General features: G+C 38.8%; 1 protein-coding gene and 1 long non-coding RNA gene across 2 annotated transcripts; both read left to right on the top strand.

Moving 5' to 3' along the window:
* Nucleotides 1-1,506: 1,506 nt before the first annotated feature.
* LOC140934414 (TNF receptor-associated factor 5-like) lies at nucleotides 1,507-4,662 on the top strand. Its single transcript, XM_073384041.1, has 5 exons — nucleotides 1,507-1,562; nucleotides 1,644-2,096; nucleotides 3,159-3,339; nucleotides 3,694-3,932; nucleotides 4,268-4,662. The coding sequence occupies exons 1-5, from the start codon at nucleotides 1,507-1,509 to the stop codon at nucleotides 4,440-4,442; spliced, it is 1,104 nt and encodes a 367-aa protein (XP_073240142.1). The 3' UTR covers nucleotides 4,443-4,662.
* Nucleotides 4,663-15,556: 10,894 nt separating this feature from the next.
* LOC140934895 (uncharacterized) lies at nucleotides 15,557-18,491 on the top strand. Its single transcript, XR_012165133.1, has 3 exons — nucleotides 15,557-15,691; nucleotides 16,973-17,032; nucleotides 18,357-18,491. It is a non-coding gene; the product is annotated as an uncharacterized lncRNA (long non-coding RNA).
* The last annotated feature ends 1,655 nt before the right edge of the window (nucleotides 18,492-20,146 follow it).

Genomic DNA, 20,146 nt, shown 5'->3' with positions numbered 1-20,146 from the left:
TTGCATAAACATAAGGGCGCGACGTGTTGCCACCTCTTCTTCACACAACCTCCTCCCGAGCCGCGCACATGTGAAAACGAAAACACCCTGGGGACAAGCTTACGGGTTCAACGGCCGTGTAATCGTGGTTGTGGCGTTCAGCGGTTTTAGAGAAAACAAGGGTTGGGGTGCTCAGTCTCGCGGGCTCATCAGAATTTTTGGCTTTTTCTCAGCCGATCAACAGCCTAATATCCCGAGGGTCTTTTGTGCTCGGAAATTCGCGACTTGCTCATTTTTGGGGTGGGTATGTGCCGCCCGGGACTCCAAATTGGCACCCCGTTCTAGAAAAAAATTTCCCCTACAATTGATACCCCGTTCTAGAAATGAGCCAATTTTTTATACCCCGTTCTAGAATTCGCCCTAAAACTGATACTCCGTTCTAGAAATGTGCCAATTTTTTATACTCCGTTCTAAGGTGCAACAAGAGTACAACGGTTTGCTTGTTAACGCATTGAACCGTATTTTTAAAAGCAATCTCTCCTTGAACAATCTCAAATGGCTGCTTACAAAAGTAGAGCTTTCGTGCGTTCGAAATATTATACCCCGTTCTATCTGGAAAAGACTACTCAGTTTCTGACTTTATCTCTTTTGACTCTAAGTTCTTTTGCAGCCGAAATAATTTTTAGCTGTTACAAAGTATGACTGGATCTTAACTTCTCTTTTCATAGAACCAAAGTAGGCCTTAAGGGATACCCCATCCCTATAGCACAACACCTTATCAAAATCTTGGCGAGTCCGCTAAGGAAAAAAAACATGGCTTGCATACGTATACGTATATGTACGTATATGCATAGGTCGCACATGTGGACTGCGGCGGTACTGAAAGCTGAGAGTTGGCACGCGCCAGAGTACGAGAAACCAGAAAAACGTGTCAACTGAAGAAACATATCAACGACTGAGTATTGCTGGTTTGCACGTGACGTCACAGCAGTCATGTTGGCGGTGTGTTTGGGCATTTCTCTCATCTTGAAACTAAACACTATTTTCATGTAAATTTTTCGAGAAAAAAATTATATTGTATTGACCACCAACACACCACCGACATGGCAACCTTGCAACTGGTATCATAATTTTTCAGAAAATCGCTCTTCACTATTCATACCATACCCGTTCTCAAAGCAAAACATATACCACATAGTAACTAAAGAAAAGAAGTATTTCAAGTCGTTACCTCATATATCAATATTTTATTTATTCATCTCGTTATTTTTATCGCCTCTTCCTGACGCTGAAGTGTTAAGAAGCGGTCTTCATTATGGTAATTATGATGGTGTGAAAACGCTTTGGGTATCCTACAAGCTAAAGGGCCTCCTGGGAATATCAATTGTTTCTAATTCAAATACGCAGCTGATACTCCTAACAGAAGTCGATTGCGCTCTCTAACAAAGGTCAAATACTCCTTATTTGCCTTGCAACCGTAGCTATTTCAACCTTAAAACGCGGAGCAAACTCCTCGCTAAGAAGAAAATGGAACACATAACGACAGTTCATGAAACTCCTCCTGACTTTCAGTGTCAAATTTGGTAAGAAATGAGAGTTGAGTTGTGTCAAAGATAATTGTCAAACCCCACAATTGAAAATATATTTCTATTTTATGTTTGCAGTCACCAACTCATGATTTTCCCCGCGATTATTCCAGAATGTGGCCATACTTACTGCAAAGATTGCCTAGTACGAGTACAAAATCAAGGGGCTGCAAAACACTGCCCAAGTTGTCGTACGCCAATATCTAGCGAACTGAAAACCAACTTCACCGTCAAGAAGCTCGTGGAGAATTTAGAAGCAAAATGTGACCTCTGTCAATTGGAAGGTAAAATTGAACAACTCGCGAATCATAAATGCCCGGAGGAGGAGATTAAATGTGAAAACGGTCAATGCAGTACCAAAGTGAAGAGAAAAGACCAGGAAAGACACGAGGAAGAATGCATTTTCAAAGTGGTGTTCTGCGAGAGGTGTCATCGAAGCACCACAGTGGCAAACTTAGAAATCCACCGCGAGGAGACATGTCCGGAAGGTGAAACTAACTGTCCACTTAAGTGTACGAAGCGTCCAAAAAGGTATGTTTGATCTTACAAATCTCAACAGTATCACATTGAGTTTCATTCGTTAATAAGGCAGCCAGTGGTCTCGCCACGTGGTGAGTTCGCCCCAACTAGTTTGAACCAGAAGAAATCGTGCTCAATCATAGTAGCTCCATGATAACCGGAATTAGCCTCGGAAAATTTTTAGAACTAAATCCACGATCCATGAGCCATTATGATTTTATTATGAGACCCCGTACTCTCTTTGTACCAAAGCTTGCTTCGAGGTAAACTGTGATTCAACTGAAGCACTTGACATACTTTGCCAACCCTTTTGTGCCGTGGGGTGTGGTAGTGTTCAGTTTTTTTTAAAAAGGCTAAAATTGACCCATTTTGACTTACTTTTACTTCACTCTTTGATTACGATAGCAACTTAATAAGCAACTTGTTTACTGGCAGTTTTTGTCGCAACACCAACTGCAGTTGTGATAAAGGCTGACGAGTCCTCAGCTTCTACGTTTGCAGGATTAGGATCAACTTTCGCGGCTGAGTGAAAATGACTAGCCTCAGTTACGTTGTAATAAGAATGATATGCCTGACTTCAGGTCGAGGGCGGTGCTATGATCAAAACCGGGTGATCATATGCAGATCTCCTTGAAGTCTGCGGCCAATCTTTATAAAGCTTCAAAGTGGAATTTTTAAGGATAGAAATGTCTTACGATTGCGGTGTGATATCCAACTAGGACGAAAAAGTCCTGTAGAAAGCTTTACTTTCATTAAGCTGCAATCGGTAGCTGGTTGAGAATATGCGTGTTCAGTGCAAAAGGCCGCGGCATAGTTGAAAGTACGGAACCAAGCTTTTCGCGACGCGATGTAGGCGAAATGGCACTGACCTATTCTGGACCGCATTGAAAGTGTGCCATGGTTACGCTCTAACGCTTTCCTTAGCTATGACCAGTTGTATGACTGCTGGACATGTTTTTAATAAAGCTATTGACAAGAGGTCACCGAGATAGCTAGTGCCGTAAATTAAGCTTGAGTTGGTTCATTAGGCCGGGTTAAATCACTGATATTATAACAATCTATACTCTTTCGTAGGAGAGAACTACAACTTCACCTCAGCGAGTGCCGCCAAAGGCAAAGAGAATGCAACATTGTGGGCTGCAAGTTCTGGGGGAACAGCCGCAGCTTAGCCGAACACAACAAGGATGAAGCGGAGAGACACGTGTCTCTTTTACTTATAGAGAACCGAAAACTTCAAGAAGCTCTTCTCGGTGCCGTAAGTAAAATGTTATACTATGGGTGTCTCGATATTCAATTGAATATTACAATATTTTTGTGTTCCAAATATCATCTAACATACTTTTTGGAGTGCTTTAAGACTCCACACACTGAATAAAAGCTAATAACAGACAAGCGATTTCTCAGTTGTCCAATCAATTTGCTATTATTCCGAAAGTAACGGTCACTAGATTCAACAGTATCACACCCAACTGAGATCGATTGATGGAACGCCATGTATAAATAAATGCTCTTATTTTACTAAAGCAAAGTATAAGCATCTCGAGAAAACACTTACATGATTTAATTGAGCAATAGGACCCCGCCTTGTAATACGTTTTTTTTTTCACAGAATAAAGACGCGTTGAAAACTCGCACTGTAGAGAGCATCACCAGTTTTTACTGGACTGTGAACTCTTTCAGACAAAGAACTAGGGTAATAATGGCAGCTACAGATGATGCTCCCTTGATAAGCCCAGAGTTTCAATGGGATACAAGGGACTGGCGGATGGTTTTGTACATTCAAGCAACCGAGTGCAAGCTTTACCTACAACTGATGCAGTCAATGTCCCCAACAAGAATCGCTATACGGTAAGAATAACTTCTAGCACACGATAAAAAAACGATAAGATAAAAAAGGTCCAAGATCATCGTGGAAGTTACTTTGAAGAAAATAGGCCCTTACCGTTCTAGTAAAAATCAGAGAAACAAACCCAAAAAGGATGTCCGTGACACAGACCTCTAGAAGCAAGAAAGTAGTGTTTCTAACACGGTGACGGACAGTAAGGATAATTTTGATTCATCTAAAAAGCAAGAAAATAAAATGGGATGTTCTTTTCTTCCCAAGTCGAACAAACCCGATATCGAAGGTGTATCCTGGACGTCAGCCAGATCAGCGAAATAAATTTTGATATATTTTTTTTCAGATTCTTGATATGTGGTGATGACGACAAGATCTTCACTTTGGAAGACGAAGTAATGGCTGAAGGGCAAATGCTTGGAACAGCAGTGCCCTTCAGCCTCTTGGAAAAGAAAGTAGAAGAAACGGGAGGGTTTTTACACGTAAAAATTTTTATAGAGAAAATCAACCGCACTTGTTAAAGTTATTTCTTGCAATTTAGTGAGTGAGAATTTTGTTTTCTTTTTTTGAAACGGGCACAAGTCTATTTCCTCCTGTGTATTGACATGTGCCATTTTTAATACAACATTCTTAAACATATTTCTCCTTATATTTGTAAAACGATATGGATTGTTACAGTTCAAGTTTCAAGTATTTCACGTTTCAAAAAATACTTGTATCAGAATTACAACCCTTCCTGCAGTGCCCTTCAGTCTCTTGGAAAAGAAATTAAAGTAGAAGAAACGGGAGGGTTTTTACACGTAAAAATTTTTATAGAGAAAATCAACAGCACTTTTTAAAGTTGTTTCTTGCAATTTAGTGAGTGAGAATTTTCTTTTCTTTTTTTGAAACGGGCACAAGTCTATTTCCTCCTGTGTATTGATATGTGCCATTTTTAATACAAAATTCTTAAACATATTTCTAGTTAGATTTGTAAAACGATACGGATTGTTACAGTTCAAGTTTCAAGTATTTCACGTTTCAAAAAATACTTGTATCAGAATTACAACCCTTCCTGGAAGTTAAATAAAGGATAAGTGATAAAAGCAGTTTGACTAGTATGTATGTCAGTAGTATCTACAATATTCGAGAAACGTGAGCGCAGGGAAGTAATAAGGGCTGCTGTTTATCTCCCAAAATCAAAGTAAATAGTAGTTTATCGGTACTTAATTCGTAAGTCTTTAATTCCGTATTTTTTCAAAAATCGCAAAACTAAGGGGCTCTTTACATGGAGGGAGGAAGATCCTAGAAGGCTACGTTGGGTTTACATGCAGAAATTTGGGTTCGTGTGGTACACAAAAGTACAGTGTTTGAGAAGGAATTAAACATGGCGGGCGACAAAAAAAAACATGCAATTTGGGCCCTTCTGCTCTCTTTACTGGCGTCAACAACTACCTTTCAGCACAGTTATCACAATAATCAGCTCGTGGCAACGCCAAACGAAATGGTCGGCCTTTATTGCCGTGATTAGCCACTGAACGACCCGCCACTATTTTTGTATGTTTTTTCCCTGGTACTAGCTAAGATCTTCCTAGCGAAGGCAATTTACATGGTGCTAGGATCTTCTTAGTACTAGGATCTTCCTACCTCTCAGCTAGGAAGATGCTAGTACCAGGAAGATGACAGCCCTATGAACAAGTACAACCCTTTGCATGTAAACCGAATACAGAAAACATATGGCTAGGATAATCAGTAGGCTGCATGTGCGGTGCATGATTACCAATACCATTCCACCCCACCTTCCGCTATGAAAAAAAAAAGAGCAAAAGAATGAAACTATAAAGGGGCAGGGTGATCGTTGTCGTTTTTGTGGGAGGTGGTTATGGAGGGGGGTGACGTTGAGGTTAACGTAAGAATGAAGGAAATATTGGGAAAACCGTTATACTAAAAAAAAAAAAAAAGTTATAGTAGACTAAGTTTTCTTTGCGATAGAGGACTATGTGGTGTTTGTCTACCAATTTTTTCTTTCCAGAATCTCAAAAACAGTATGGACGTTATTATTCGAGTATTTTTCCAATTTTCCACAGCTATTAACACCTCCTCCATCCCTGCACCTCACAACAAAACAGGTATTTTGATTTGAAGCACATAAATTAAGCAACATTTTTTTGTAACAAGTCAAGAGGCACAAGTCAAGATGTACATATTTTAAGACAATTTACAAGAAATTTAAAAGACAATTGCAATTTGTACATATTTAAAGATGAATGTTAAACGAAAAGAAGCATTTTCGTGATTTACATTTCTTTTTTTTAATGCACTTTGCATGCGCTATATAGTAAGTGCTGAACCTAAGTCTTTTTTTAATTATGAAAACAGGACTGAAAAGGTATTTCGGCTGGCGCAACCACAAACCTCAAAGGGAAGAAGAATCTCTTCTCAAACAGAAACCGAGTGTATTGTGTTTTATTAATTACTGAGTAAAAGTAATTACACAAGGTGACCTACAACTGAAGAAATGAACGAATAAGATTTTACAAAACAAAAACTAGTAAATTAACTAAGACCTAAATTATCGAAATACACACTGTAACTTAAATAATTTTGACAAAAAACGTTATGAAATAAAAGTAATCAAGGCTAAAATAGTTAGTGATAACTGCCAGTTTTATATACACATCAAAACCAACCCACCTATGCATACGGTGCTTGACAAGTGAACCAGTATATATAAAAAAGACCCATTGCCAAGATTGACTGAGGGTGGTGGGGGATGCAAGTTTTAAAAGTTGTAAATGAGTAAAAGTACAAGTAATATATAATTATGTTGTAGTTATTTCATATTTCCAGTTTATTTTCATTTTTCCATAGTTTTTGGCTAAGAAAACGTATGCTAATTTGAAACCAAGAGAAAGCAAAAACTACATGAAATAAAAATTTGACTGCTTCATATATAAATACACAACTTAAAATGTGTATATTTAATAGCACTAAAAATGAATTTAGAACCAGTAAAGCATTTCAAAAGAATGACATCATCATCATCATTATTAATATTAAGTGTTGCCATATAATATTACTATTTATTGCCATTACATTATTACATTATTGTTATTATTGTTAATAATATTTATATTATCATTATTATTATTATTTTATTGATATACATTTCTTTATTATTAAAACTATGCATGCGCTATATAGTGAGTGCTGAATCTAAGTCTTTGTTTAATTATGGAATCAGGACTGAAAAGATATTTCGGCCGACGCAACCATGGACATTTCGAGGGGCCGGAAATCAGAAAAAATCCGGACAGCGATGTGGGCGTGGGTTTGGGATAGCAGAAATAAGGGTCCAGTTGCCGGTAGGAATTCAGACATCAGAAATGAAACTCCTGGGCCGCTGGTAAGAAATGAATCCGGAGATCGTAATTTAGATTTCGAACCCGAGATTAAGGTCTATTTTCGGGGACGCAGAAACCCGACACCCGATGGCTAAATCACTTCCGACCCCGTGAATTGAATTTCGATCCCGGCATTAAGTCTGTTTACGGGTCCGTTATTGGTAAGTAAAGAAACCGACCCCGCTTACTCATTTCCGGCCCCGTGAATTGTATTTCCGAGGTCGGAAATACCCCAGAATAATTTTGAACGGTTTTTTAAACCATAGATAAGTCAAATTTATTGAAAATACCGGACTGCCGGTCATTTAGTGTTTTGAAACTGCCTTGACCGGTTACCGGTCATATGGCCACAGCGAATAACAAAAGATCATTAGATTTCAATCAACAACGGCCCCGACTAACAGAGGGTGGTCTGCCTGTGGTCAAACAGCAGATAACAAGCACACGGGGAGCATGATTTTTCCTTTCTTTCTTCTGGCGAGTAAAACTGACAAGCCGTTGGGAGATTATACTTTTCAGAACCAGTCAGTAAAACTCATCTGCTGACAGGCCTTTTCCTTCATAAGGTTCTTTAACTGCTTTTTTCTATTCTCCTTTTAAGCTGAAATTGATGCCTTCTGACGATGTGTTCCCGTAGAGAAATCTCATCACGTTTCTTAATTGTTTGTATTGAATACGAGAGTCTTAGACAGCAACTTCATTTTCATATTTCTGAAAATGATGCAACCTTCATTAATTTAACAGATCATGATAGAACGCTATATTTACTCAGACTGGACAATGACAAAACTTCACATATTATAACCAGATATGCCCATCTAATGTTTAAAAAACGAAAACAGTTCCTGAGTCAAAAATCCAATTGATTAGGTAACTAAATTATAGTATAATTATTATCGATATAGTATATGCCGTATAATTTTGTTGTTTCCGTTCATATTTCTTTCTTTTTAAATTTTTTGTAGTTGAAAAAACCTTTATTGTAACTAGACCGATGCCTCCCTTTGGAGAGTAAGGCGCAATAAAGATATACTATACTATACTAACGACATATGTTTAGTTTCTCAAATGGCGTGATGTTGATTTCAACCAATCGGAAAAAGGGTTAAGTCGAAAATTGACATTTAATTAATTCTGACCAATCGCTATTTTCATGCTCAGAATCTGAGCGTGAAAAACGGAGAAAACAATGGCGTCCTTGCAGGCGTTCCTTTCCTTTCTCCCTCGCGTGCCCCACGCGCTCTCGCGCGCCCAAATTTCCCCTTCCCCTTCCTCTTTTAACGCCTGCCACGCAGGCTAGGTAGATATATCATTTGCGTTCCGGTTTTTAGTCATATTTTTTGATTTTCTTGTATCGTCGTATTAAACTATAGTTTACACACTACTGTATCATTCTTCGTCTTGATATCACATCCGCTACTGGGTTCTGTTACTCTAGACTACGAGTAGTCCCCATTTTTCCTCAGGGACAGTAGAGCGAGCGAAACGCGAGCGCGCGTAAAAATCACCCCCCGCGCGAGAAAGGCGAGACGCGGCGGTGAGAGTCTCGCCTTTCTCGCTTTGGGTGATTTTCACGTGCGCTCGCGTTTCGCTGGCTCTACTATTCCTGAGGAAAAATGGGGACTATTCGCAATCTATTGTTTCTCGCACTGGTGGTAATCCATAAAATCTAATATATAAAACACGTACACGACAAAACAATTAGTGACCTCCTTGATAATTATTTCCCTATGGTGTTTCTTCTATCAGCTCAAGAGACTACTCTTGATCAGCTCTATGACATTTTCTTTTTATTACTCCGTCAAATTGTTTGTTCTCACTGACATATCGTCACACTATGTCTCGAAACAGGAGCCTATTACCCTCGAAACTATAAGCGCTTACCTTTGAATGGAATTTTCGGTGGATTTTTTGGGGAAATGGAACTGAATTTTTGCGCGTTAAAAAACGAAACTGAATGAGCCTTATCGTTTTTTTCGAAGTTTCGAATGTAAGTGTAAAGCACTAAAAACCAAAGTAAAACACAGGTACCGACGAACAAAACTTCAAACTTTAGCTATTCAGTCTGACGGATAACAGCCACACGGGACTTCGCATCTTGGCTGAGTTTAATCACATTTGAGGGAAACATCGTTCCACAGCCTGACTGCTCGTGGTCTAAAACTAAGTTTGTATGATACTGTATATTAGTTCTTGCAAATGGCATCACAAGTTGCTTGTTGTGCATATGCCAAGACGTGCAGGGGATATAGACAGTATAGACAGACCCCCAAGGGGCAGGATGGAGAAAGAGTTTAGTTCAGTCCTCAATTTAATAGGGGAACTGGGCGACCTTCTAAGCTATAGAGACTGCGGACCGAGCGAGGTTTAGTTCAGGTGCCGGCTGAGATGTTGCCAGTCTCGAATTTAAAGTATTCAGAGGCCTCTTATGACATTGACTGTAGAAAACTAAAGGCGACACATCTAAAATACACAACTCTACTTAAATAATCATTTGCTTACATCAGGACGAGTAAAAATGCCAAGACATCGTACTACTTTATGTAAAATACAAGACAAACTAGGAGAAACCGCATTGTAAAAAAATATCTGTTCTAACTGTACTCTTAATTTATTGGAACAAAACACATAAGAGCATTATTATATCACAAAAGGTTATGGTTATTGATCGTGGTGAATTAAATTAATAAGAAAGTACTGATCGTTCGTTTCACGATGTAGTCACTTTGTGGTGCGATTGGCGCATTTCCATCCTCGCTGTTTTGGTGAGCTGTTTCCCTCGGTGGTCCGGTGTTGTACGGCTGTCCAGTTGGTCCCGTTGTAGTGTTTCTTACAGTTTGATCGTGGGCGTCGCTTTTTGCGTGTGAGAGTTTTGGCGCTCTTTTTCTGGCTTTGCAGCGAGAATAAGAGAGCTGAAGGCGCGAGAAAATTCCAAAGCGTCTCCCCATACTCTGCACGGCTTCGTACCTTCGCCAAAACTTCGCTCGATCCCGCAGGCTAACACTCGCTTTACTTGTGATGGAAGAAGTCATTATGAGATTCCCTACGTATAATGAAATTGTAGAACTTTCCCTTTTTTTCACGGTGTTCCACCGTTTCAAAGTCGTGCTTGCTGAGTTTCAACGACTTTTTTTGTCTCAAGGCTAATCTACACGTTTACCGCCTTTCTTTCAACGGCCACTTTGCAAAAGATCTTTTTGATCTCCCTCTTTAGGTCTGCCTTGAAAAAGGCATAAGCCAAAGGGTTTACGGCGGAATTTAAAACTAAAATAAGATCCCTATAATTACCTCTGTCACATTTATCATTTAAAATAACTGCGAAAATGCAACGGATATTAATTCCACAGAGGACAAGAAACAAAAAAACAACGATTATCATCATTATCAATGCAGATTTTTCACGACGTTTGTTAAACCTTAACTGTTTTCCTGAAAAGGTTGGTGCTCGGTTTTGCATAAAGATAACACGTAACATTCGTGCAAAACAAAAAATAATCATTAAACTTGGCAAGAAGTAAAATAAAACAAAAACCACCCAAAACAGAGTACGTAAGACGACTCTTGGGTTAAGGCTAAATAACAGAGATGATAAAACCAAAATGAAAACAACACACAACCCCCACGAGAAGGAAATGAGCTGGATAACACGTCTGGAAGTCATAAAGGTTAAGTATTTCAAAGGCTTCACAACAGCTATGTAGCGATCCAGTACCAAACTGCACATGTTGATCACTGATGCATCCTGGAAAAGCCACTTCAAACTCTTCAGGCCTGTGTATAAACCTTGTGAGTAACCGCTGCCAATCCTTTCTAAGAGAAACAATGAAGGAACAGCTACTGAGAGGGATAAAACAAAGGCGTTGGTTTTGGTTCGAAGATGCCGTCTAGTACAAACAAGGAGGATAAAAAATCCATTTCCAGTCATCGTCAGAAAGGAAAAAAACCAGCCGAGAATCCAAAACCAAGTTTCCATCTTCATCTCAGTTAAGTTGTTGATCCGACTGGCGATATCAGCTTTTGAAAGGTGAACTATGGAATTTCGAAGGTTATTTTCTCTTTTCCGCTCTTTCGAAACCTTTTATTTTTTTACGATACACGTGCACAATATTTCGCTTTTTTTGACAGGGTTCAGTTCAGTTCAGCAGCTAAGCAAGACTAAGGAACTTTTTATCAGCTGAAAAGATCCAATAATCATTGATTGATGGAATTATTGTTAAACGACTATATGTGGAAGCGATCTTGTTCTTTTCATTGCGACTCTTACTGCGACTTCATCGCTTCTGGAAACCAGCCCTCTAATAGCGAGACAGCACACATTTGTATACCGGCAGCCAATCTTGTCCGTAAGGGCTTTGGCAGGGGTCTTTGTTTAGCTGGTGGTCTCCAGTAACAAGGCATAAACAGATTGTGCTCGGCAACTTTTTATCAACTCTGAGCGTCTTTTTTTATGTGTCCATGGTTCATTAGAATTGGAACAGCAACACATGGCTTTCAGATGATTTCTATTTCCTATTGCTCAAGTGTGTTTTCAAGTGTGGTGTAGATGTAGATCATACATTGGCTTCTTTGAAATGCAAGCGAAAGTACATTTTACCCCTTCACACTAAAAGTAGGTTCCAAAAACACTTAGATTATAACCTGCGATAACGATTTTTTTTCTAAAAAAAAGAGCTGGCGAGGCGAGAGAGAATATATAATCAGCAATTATTAAAAAACAAGAAGTCCAAAGACTACTGTCATAACAACGTGTATTGCTTTTTCATAACAATATTTAGGCCAGCCATACCAGCTTTAATTCAGGTTAACAGATGTTACTTAATTTATGATAGGAATTATAATATTATATGGATGGAGAATGTCGCAATAAAAATTGTTTAAAAGGGAGAGGCGAAAATGACGTACAACATAAAAAAAAGAAATTTATAGGGATATTGATAATTCGTCTCGGCGATTTAGGCCATAAGGTTCAAGGACACATTTAACGAATACAGACGTCCAGTCGTCAAAACTAACATTAACTCTAAACCAACTACTGTTTCAGAACGTCTTCTGTCCCCACTCTGACTATTCTCACACTGACATGCAGTTAACTCCCACAAGTCGAGAAAAATCATTCTTAAGGTGACTCAGTCCCGTACATTTGATAGACAAGTCCTTGAAGCTAATGGCCTAGACACCCGTGACGAATTACTGTAATCCAAATCCTTACTAGTTTTTCTTTTTTTATACATTGTACTTCATTTACGCTTCTCGCTTGTAAAAAAAATTATTGCGACATTCTCCATCTATATAATATTCCAGGAATATTGTAATTCCTATCATAAATACCTTAATACCGTAAAATTCCGAAAATAAGCCCTGGGGCTTATATTTTTCAAAGGCCCTTTTTGAGGGGCTTATTTTTTGAGGGGCTTATTTTCGGAGGGGCTTATCTACGGAGAGAAATTTACGTTTCAAAATCGATTGGGTTAGCCTTATAGTTGTAAGGAAATTTACCGTTTTTGCTTTGTATTTGAGGGCAATTTCCAAGTACAAGCCCCCAGTGGGGGCTTATATTTGGAGGGGCGATTTAACGGAGGGTTTTTTGCGTTTTTAGTTTTGGGGGCATATATTCAGTGGAGAGGCTTATACATTGAGGGCTTATTTTCGGAATTTTAAGTTATTTTTATCAGTTACGATAAAGCAATATACGTTGCCTTTTCTGATCAGCTTTGGAGTAGTCTTTGGACTTCTAATTTTTTGATTCTTAATATTTTGGCTGATTAAATCTCTTTTCCAAAGATCTAACGTTGACAACCAGAAGGATCTTCGTCCATGGTTTTTGCAGTTCATTTCTTTAGCAATTATTGAATGAGGCCTTGAATGAGGCCGTGTATCATCTCAAGAATTATGGAGATCAAGGAGATTAAGGAGGATGCTATCCACCACGGCCAGTTTTTGTTGTTGTTCTTTACTCCCTGGTCCGTGCACCCACGAACAAGGCAGCAGCAAATTCACCCATAGACCTCTGATCCATCAATAGTCATTAGTAGGTTTGATTTACAATTCTAACATGACTTCGAGGCGTTCTATATTTTTCTATATTTGGTTTGGTTTTCTTTGTGAGTCTGGGAAATGCGAGACAATGGAGTAGTGAAAAATTTGCACTTTTGTCGCCAAAGCCACGGAGTTTTAGTTAATCAGTTATCGAACAAGGGCTATTAATTTGGGGAGAACTCCCTGCATATCTTGCCGCAGCTGATGGTGTGGTCCTGACAAATGAAAACAGCAAATTAGCTTTTTGGGTAGCCAACAATGAAGTACTTTCCTATTGGGCATCTCTGGTAAAGAAGCTTTTACTGTTGCAGCCGAGCTCTACATCTGCTAAGAACTAGAACTTTTAGCCTATTATTACAGTCAATATAGCCTGCTTGGCAATCCCCATTCCTTTTCCCACTTCCTTCCATGCCAGTACCGGACCTACCCCTTTCGAGACCTCTTTCGACGCCTACTACGCAGGATCCACAGGCCAAAGTCAATAAGACATTTAATGAGCAGCAAGAGCGTGCTGCACTCATCAGATGCAATAATACTAAAAGGCTATAAGTTTATTTATTTTAATAAAAAAAATTATTCCACTCGGGCTTGTTGGATATGATATGATTATAGCCAACTCGGCGCTACCCGCCTTGTTGGCTTTGACCATCTCATATCCAACAATCGCGAGTGGAATAACTGTTAAGTATCAAATTATGAGTTTGAATCAGGGGCAGGTTGCAATAATAACGCAAAAAAAGAAAGAAAATGCATAAAACAATTAAGATCTTCTTGAATTAATTGTCATAAAAAGCACGCTCACTTAGAAGTGTGCCATAAGTAAAGAGAACTCTCTTGCTTGTGTAATGATATATGGCAAGGCTCAGAGAGGAACTCCTAAAGGAATCAATTCCAAGCGCGCGCTTTAAAATTAACAGAAACCTAGTAACATGACACCATAATGAAAGTAAACAGAAGGGTTAGACAAAGTTTAGACTTTGCTTGAAAGCGTATCTGCGAGGAGCAAACTGAGCTCTGTCATACAAAAGATAAAGAGAAAGAAGAGCAACGCTCGTGATGTACAGATCACAGCATCAGTAAACGCGCTGACCATCGAATGTCAGCCAGATAAATGGTAAGCGAGAAAAAAAGAAAGAACTGATACCGAAGAGACCTGCCTCACGTGGGATGGTATATTGAATGAATCTCAAGTCTTGCAAATTTTTTAATCTCTGCTGCGTATTTACATAGACAAGATACACTCTTAAAATTTTCCGTACTACCCTTTTCACTGTCATTTGAAATTTCTCTCGCTTTTTAAAAAATGTTATGTACTAATTATTAGGTGCCGTTTATGGGAAGACAAGGAAACTTCACAAATTAGGACAGACAGTAAAATCTCAAGTTATTTCCTTTCAAAACCAAATACCAAACTGGCACCAGGGAGGGGTATGAGGGTTTGAAATTTGTCACTTGTTCTCAGAAAATCGAGAAAATGTTGTACAAAAATGGTGGCCAAAATGTGCATAAGAGTTGAAAGTCTATTCCAAACTTAAATGTGCTGGAAGTTCATTTTTTATACAGACATATCACTAGCTATGTGATTTTTATTATAGTTCAGTTTACTTCACTGACGAAACCTAGTAAGCTAAGTTTATACTTGTTGTTGTTGTTGCTGTTTTCTTTTTCAGTGAACCGTTTAAATCTTTATTACACCTTCGCTTTTCTTCGTTTTTTTCCCCAGGCATCCTAACAAGCTCATCATTCTGTGGGGCCAACAAAACAAAAGTTGTCAAACTAAGGTATGTAATTTTAAATTTAAAACTGTTCTAAACTGATCCTTGCGGCAGGAAGAAATAAAGAAAGAAAACAAAAATAAAGTGGTGAATTCTATTTGCCCGATATTTCGGTTTGCAACACAAACCTTCAACGGGGGCTTAAAAGAGAAAGGTATGTTAAGGTATGTAAGATTACTTATTTTCCTTTTTTAAATTTTTGACTTGATATGATTAACGGCTTAAGTCTTCCTCTTCGTATATACAAACTGTGATCCCCCCAGAAATTACTGGTCGATTGATCGATTCGTCGGTATGTTAGTACTAAAGTCTATTTGTAATATTATGACAAACTCAATTATTCGCCTAAAAGTGTACAGTGTATAGACTAAGACAATAACATATTTCGTTAATATATATACTCCCAATTTTTTGCTCCAGTTAAACTTTGTTGAACTACAACTGTGTAATGAAAAGATAGAACTTTGTATTTTTGTTTAGCCGGTTTCATGGCAGCCGGAATTTGTCTATCCATACCGTGGCACTCATGTGTGGCCACAGCCGGATCCGGTGAAAAACACTTTCAAACTGTTTAAGGTAAAGAGTTATTTATCATAATAGATGGCAAAAAAGTATAGAAATGTGACTACAGGCTGCTTGTAATTTCTTTCAAAACGTAAACGTACCAGTATTTCATTAATTTATACTGTATTAGCGACCGTGTGTTTATGCAGACATTATTAGGCCTTTCCCAATTGCGCTCGTAAAATCCTAAAAAAGTGCTGGCAAAAATGGCTAAAAAGTGCTCAAAAAGTGCTCAAAATCTCAAAATAGTGCTCAAAAAGTGCTAAAAGTTGTGAACAGTTACCTCTAAGCTTTTCGTAAATATGTCAATTTTTACTGAAGTAATTAACAATCTATTTTGCGTAGTGTTATATGACAGGTTGTTACGAAAGGTTGATAGCATATAGAACAATATTATTTTTAAAAAACTAAAGCCGGTTACGAATTGTAAATAAATTCAGCAGTGCTAGCATCAGATGATTTAGAAATTTGAGATGACACACGCATGATACATCAGCCAATCAGAAACTTCTGTACTCACGCTCAGTGAGGATAATTCCACGTGCCTTTCCATGACAACGGTCTTTTATTCTTGACAACATCATTAGTTATTCAAATGTATGACCTGGAACACGATTCTCGTTGCGAGCGACATAGAGTTTTTGCTTTAAAATGTTTTAGAAGACATATGTTGCTCGAAATTTGCTCGAAAATGTGAAATATTGCTCAAATGTTGCCCAAAGTGCGAAAAAGTGCTTAAAGGTGCTCAAAATGCAAAATAGTGCTCCAAACTCAACAAAGTGCTCAAAAGGTGCTCAGCGCAATCGGGAAAGGCCTAGACATTATCTATGAAATCTAAGTTATGGGTTTCAGTAAGCACTGACGACCGACGAAACACGTCGGCTACATTGCTCAGAGATGTCTGCTACTTTTTCCTCCGGAGAAGAAGCAATTAGTTTGAATAATGTCATGGACAAAAGCAAACTTTGTTCACGCGGAAATGTATGTAACTTAGTATAATTATCATTTGTTCATTGCTTGCAGGAGTTAATTGTGTGGCTCAAAAAATCAAAATTTGACTAAAACCCAAATCTTCTTGAATGGAAAACTCGCTCTTTTATACTCAGTTAAGTCCCCTAAACGCTGGAAATCGCTTATTAGAGCTTTGCAATTTTAAATTTTTCTGAGGGAGCATGCCCCCAGACACCCCTTGAAAACCTGGACTGTTGATACAGTCGGTTACTCTATTCAATGCTGCTGGCTACTTCAATTTTTATCGAAACTCCTGCTAAGTATTTTTTTTCTTTTACGTAGAACACAAAACGAGCTGGTAATTATTACGAAGACCGCCCCTGGAAGATTGTTGTCAAAAATGTAAGTTGGCATTTACTTTAAATCATAAAATATGAATTCTAAGTGCGGCCACACTAGAGAGGTCTTTTCCAAAGCTTCCTATAGGCAAATAGCTTGAGCTAGGTCGACCGGTTCGTTCTGGGTTTTGATCACTTTCATGTTTGCGGTAATACAGATATAAATTGTGCAAGGGGAAAAAGCATTTGAACCTCCCTTCCAGTTCAATGTGTAATACAACGACCAGGAAGGAGTAGGGAGTCATGGAGGAGAGGACAAAAGATCCCGGGAGGGGGACTCCGCATATGAAACGGGTGGGGATGCTCGTCGGAAATTTTGAATCAAACCTCTAAAGGAGACCGATCAGGGCGTCGCCTAAGCTTTTTTGACCCCTAAAAGAGACCATGTTAAAACACAGACAAATGAGGAAAGTTGGATTACATGGGTGGAGTAAATAAAACGCATTAAAAATATACATATCAAATATGATATATTTTTTAATGTTTTTTCGCGTGCAACCCTAAACGAGACCTTCACGGCTAAATATGTTGGCGTTTTGCCCAGAACACCCTAAGTGAGACCAAAATCCGAAATTTACACCCCTAAGCGAGACGACGAGCATCCCAACCCATTTCATGTGCGGAGTTCCCCCCGGGCAAAAGATGTGCCCTCTTACAATAAATATTAACGTGTGAACAGTAAGCTCAGACGTCAGCATACAAAGGTGCCACTGGCAGCCGCTCTCAGTCACGGTTTATGAGCTTACTGTACCCAACCCAACCCGTGATGTGACTGATTGTGAAAGTTGGCCACACCACCGGGGTCTGTCTACATCCCCTACTCTTTTGGAACAGTGTTGTGGGTTCTTTTACGTCCCACAAGAACCAGGTAAGTGTAAGTGCTGTGAGACGGGACCTACTACGGTTTTTCGTCCTTATCCGAGAAGACCAGAAGTCTAACCGTTTTTAGACGTCATTACAAAGGAAGCTCTTTTTTCTCAGTTATTTAACGACCATGAGTGTTGGTCCGGCCGGGCTTCGAACCCACGACCTCCCGATCAGCATACCGGCCCTCTCTCAACTGGGCTGCGGATATAAATCGTAAACGGTTTCGACCATTTTTACCCAGATCTTGATCAAATCGCGGTAAGAGGGGGGTAAGAGCGACTCAGTCCTTAATTTTGAGACTAAAAAGTTAAGATGTCGACTTCATTCGCGCTTAAAAGAAAATAGTCGGTCAGAAGTCAAAAGTATACGGTTTTCTACTGACATTTTCTTTGAGATGTAACTCCCTTATTAACTATATTTGTTGCTATTGTTTTGACCATGTTTCTCTGTCTTACGTGCAGGAGTGTAAAGATGGGAGGCGCCAGCTTATTTTTACTGGCTGCATTGATCTAGCGGATTATATCAGCGAGACAAACAAAACATTTGACATGACTGTCACATTAAAACCAGCAATGAAGAATGTTCTATCAGGAACAATTGAGTTCAACTTAACCATAATACCATAGTGAGTATTATGTAATACTTGTTGTGAGTAGTAACTTTCAAAATGTCCTCTCCCAGCATCTTCTACATTTTGAGGGAGCATAAACTATTAAGGAGACAATGAACCAAAAGTGAGGGTCACTGTGAATATTTTTGAGTGATGGAACTACCGACAGGAAGATGCCTTCAGATTAAACTGGGTTGTCGAGAACTCGCGTTCGGCCGTCAAAAACGAAGATAAAACGCCATCTACGCAGGCTCAGAAAGAATGACTTGATCCAGTAAGCTACAAAGTTTTGAAAATCTAGCTTGTGGGCGCAATTTCGTATTTCGTATTATCCTCCTGGGTCAGCAGTTGCACCAGAATTTCAACTGTTACTAAAATTCCACAGCCCAAAAGCTGTTTCAATGAGTAACCGGGATTTAAGTAATCCAGATTCGGCTCTAAATAAATTCACGAGACTGAAAATATTTTCTGAGCAATAACTTGAACTTAACTGATACATTAATATGTAACTGCAGCCAGGAAGGGTATATGTGTATATGCACAAGTTTGGACTCATCCTTAAAAATCTGCTGGATCGGCATCTGAAGTGCCAACTAGTTTTACCAGTGTTATAACTTGTTAGATTTTTTTTGCAGTTTTTTTTATTTTCTTTTTACCCCTGACATGCCTGAAACCTTTTTACTCTACAGTATTTTGCCTAATCTTTTTGCGTTTGTTTGTATTTGATTCAAGAATTTGATCAATAACCCCTCTGGACTAGTACATGTACATGTTCCCCGCTCGCTCTATTTCGTTTCTAATTCATGTGCTGCTTGTGTTTATCGCAGTCCAAGCGATGAGGAAATCATGGCAGACACTTTTAAATCTGCCAATTTGAGGATTGTCAAAAATGTTTCTTCCAGGGGGCACATGGATCCACTTTTAGTTCTGTTTTCCTTTGTCGATAAACCATCAGAGATTCCTTATACACCACGGAAAAGAAAAAACAAGAAAAGAAGAACCAAAGAAAGAGCAAAAAACAGGGCTGACAGTGGTAACAATGGTCATGAAAGGAAAGCAAAAGTGGAAAAGAAAAGTTCTCAACCACCGTAGCCAGCCACTCATCCATAGTGAGCAGTTGTGTATTTCATTTAATTCATAAACACCTTTGAAACATCTCCCTAGTACGTATTTTTGTTTTGAGCCTTTCATAAAGTGTATCTGGCTCCAAAGGACGGAAGTCATTAGCTTCAATCACAATGTGCACACAAGTTTGAACTCCTCTATGAAAATCTCCTGGATCTGCTTCTGAGTTCTCTCGATCATTTTCAATAAATACAAAGAGACCAAAACATAGTCTAAACATTATATTTTTGACCCAGCGGTATTGTGATTTTGTCACTAACTAGACTTATTTTAGTATCTTTTATTTTTTGTATATCCCCAAACTGTATTGATTTCTTTTTTAGTATTCTTTCGATGCCATTTTTGTATGTGTTCATGTTTGTAAATATTAGATATAAATAACCCCGATGGACTATTTATTTCACTGCTCGCTCGGCTATTTTTATCCTATTCATGGGGTTGCTTGTTTTCATCATAGTCGAAGCGATGAAGATACAACCCATGAGATCATGGCAGACGCTATCAGATCAGCCAAGC

The sequence above is a fragment of the Porites lutea genome, chromosome 4, assembly GCF_958299795.1.
Source record: "Porites lutea chromosome 4, jaPorLute2.1, whole genome shotgun sequence".
In the NCBI taxonomy this organism is placed as follows: Eukaryota; Metazoa; Cnidaria; class Anthozoa; order Scleractinia; family Poritidae; genus Porites; species Porites lutea.
This window is presented reverse-complemented; position numbering and strand designations above follow the sequence as displayed.

What these genes read in the sequence shown, in the direction of transcription:
- LOC140934414 (XM_073384041.1), top strand. Translation starts at nt 1,507, where the DNA reads ATGGAACACATAACGACAGTTCATGAAACTCCTCCTGACTTTCAGTGT. An exon ending in GACTTTCAGTGTCAAATTTG is followed by an intron (nt 1,563 to 1,643) that starts GTAAGAAATGAG and finishes TTATGTTTGCAG; the next exon opens with TCACCAACTCATGATTTTCC. An exon ending in CCAACAAGAATCGCTATACG is followed by an intron (nt 3,933 to 4,267) that starts GTAAGAATAACT and finishes ATTTTTTTTCAG; the next exon opens with ATTCTTGATATGTGGTGATG.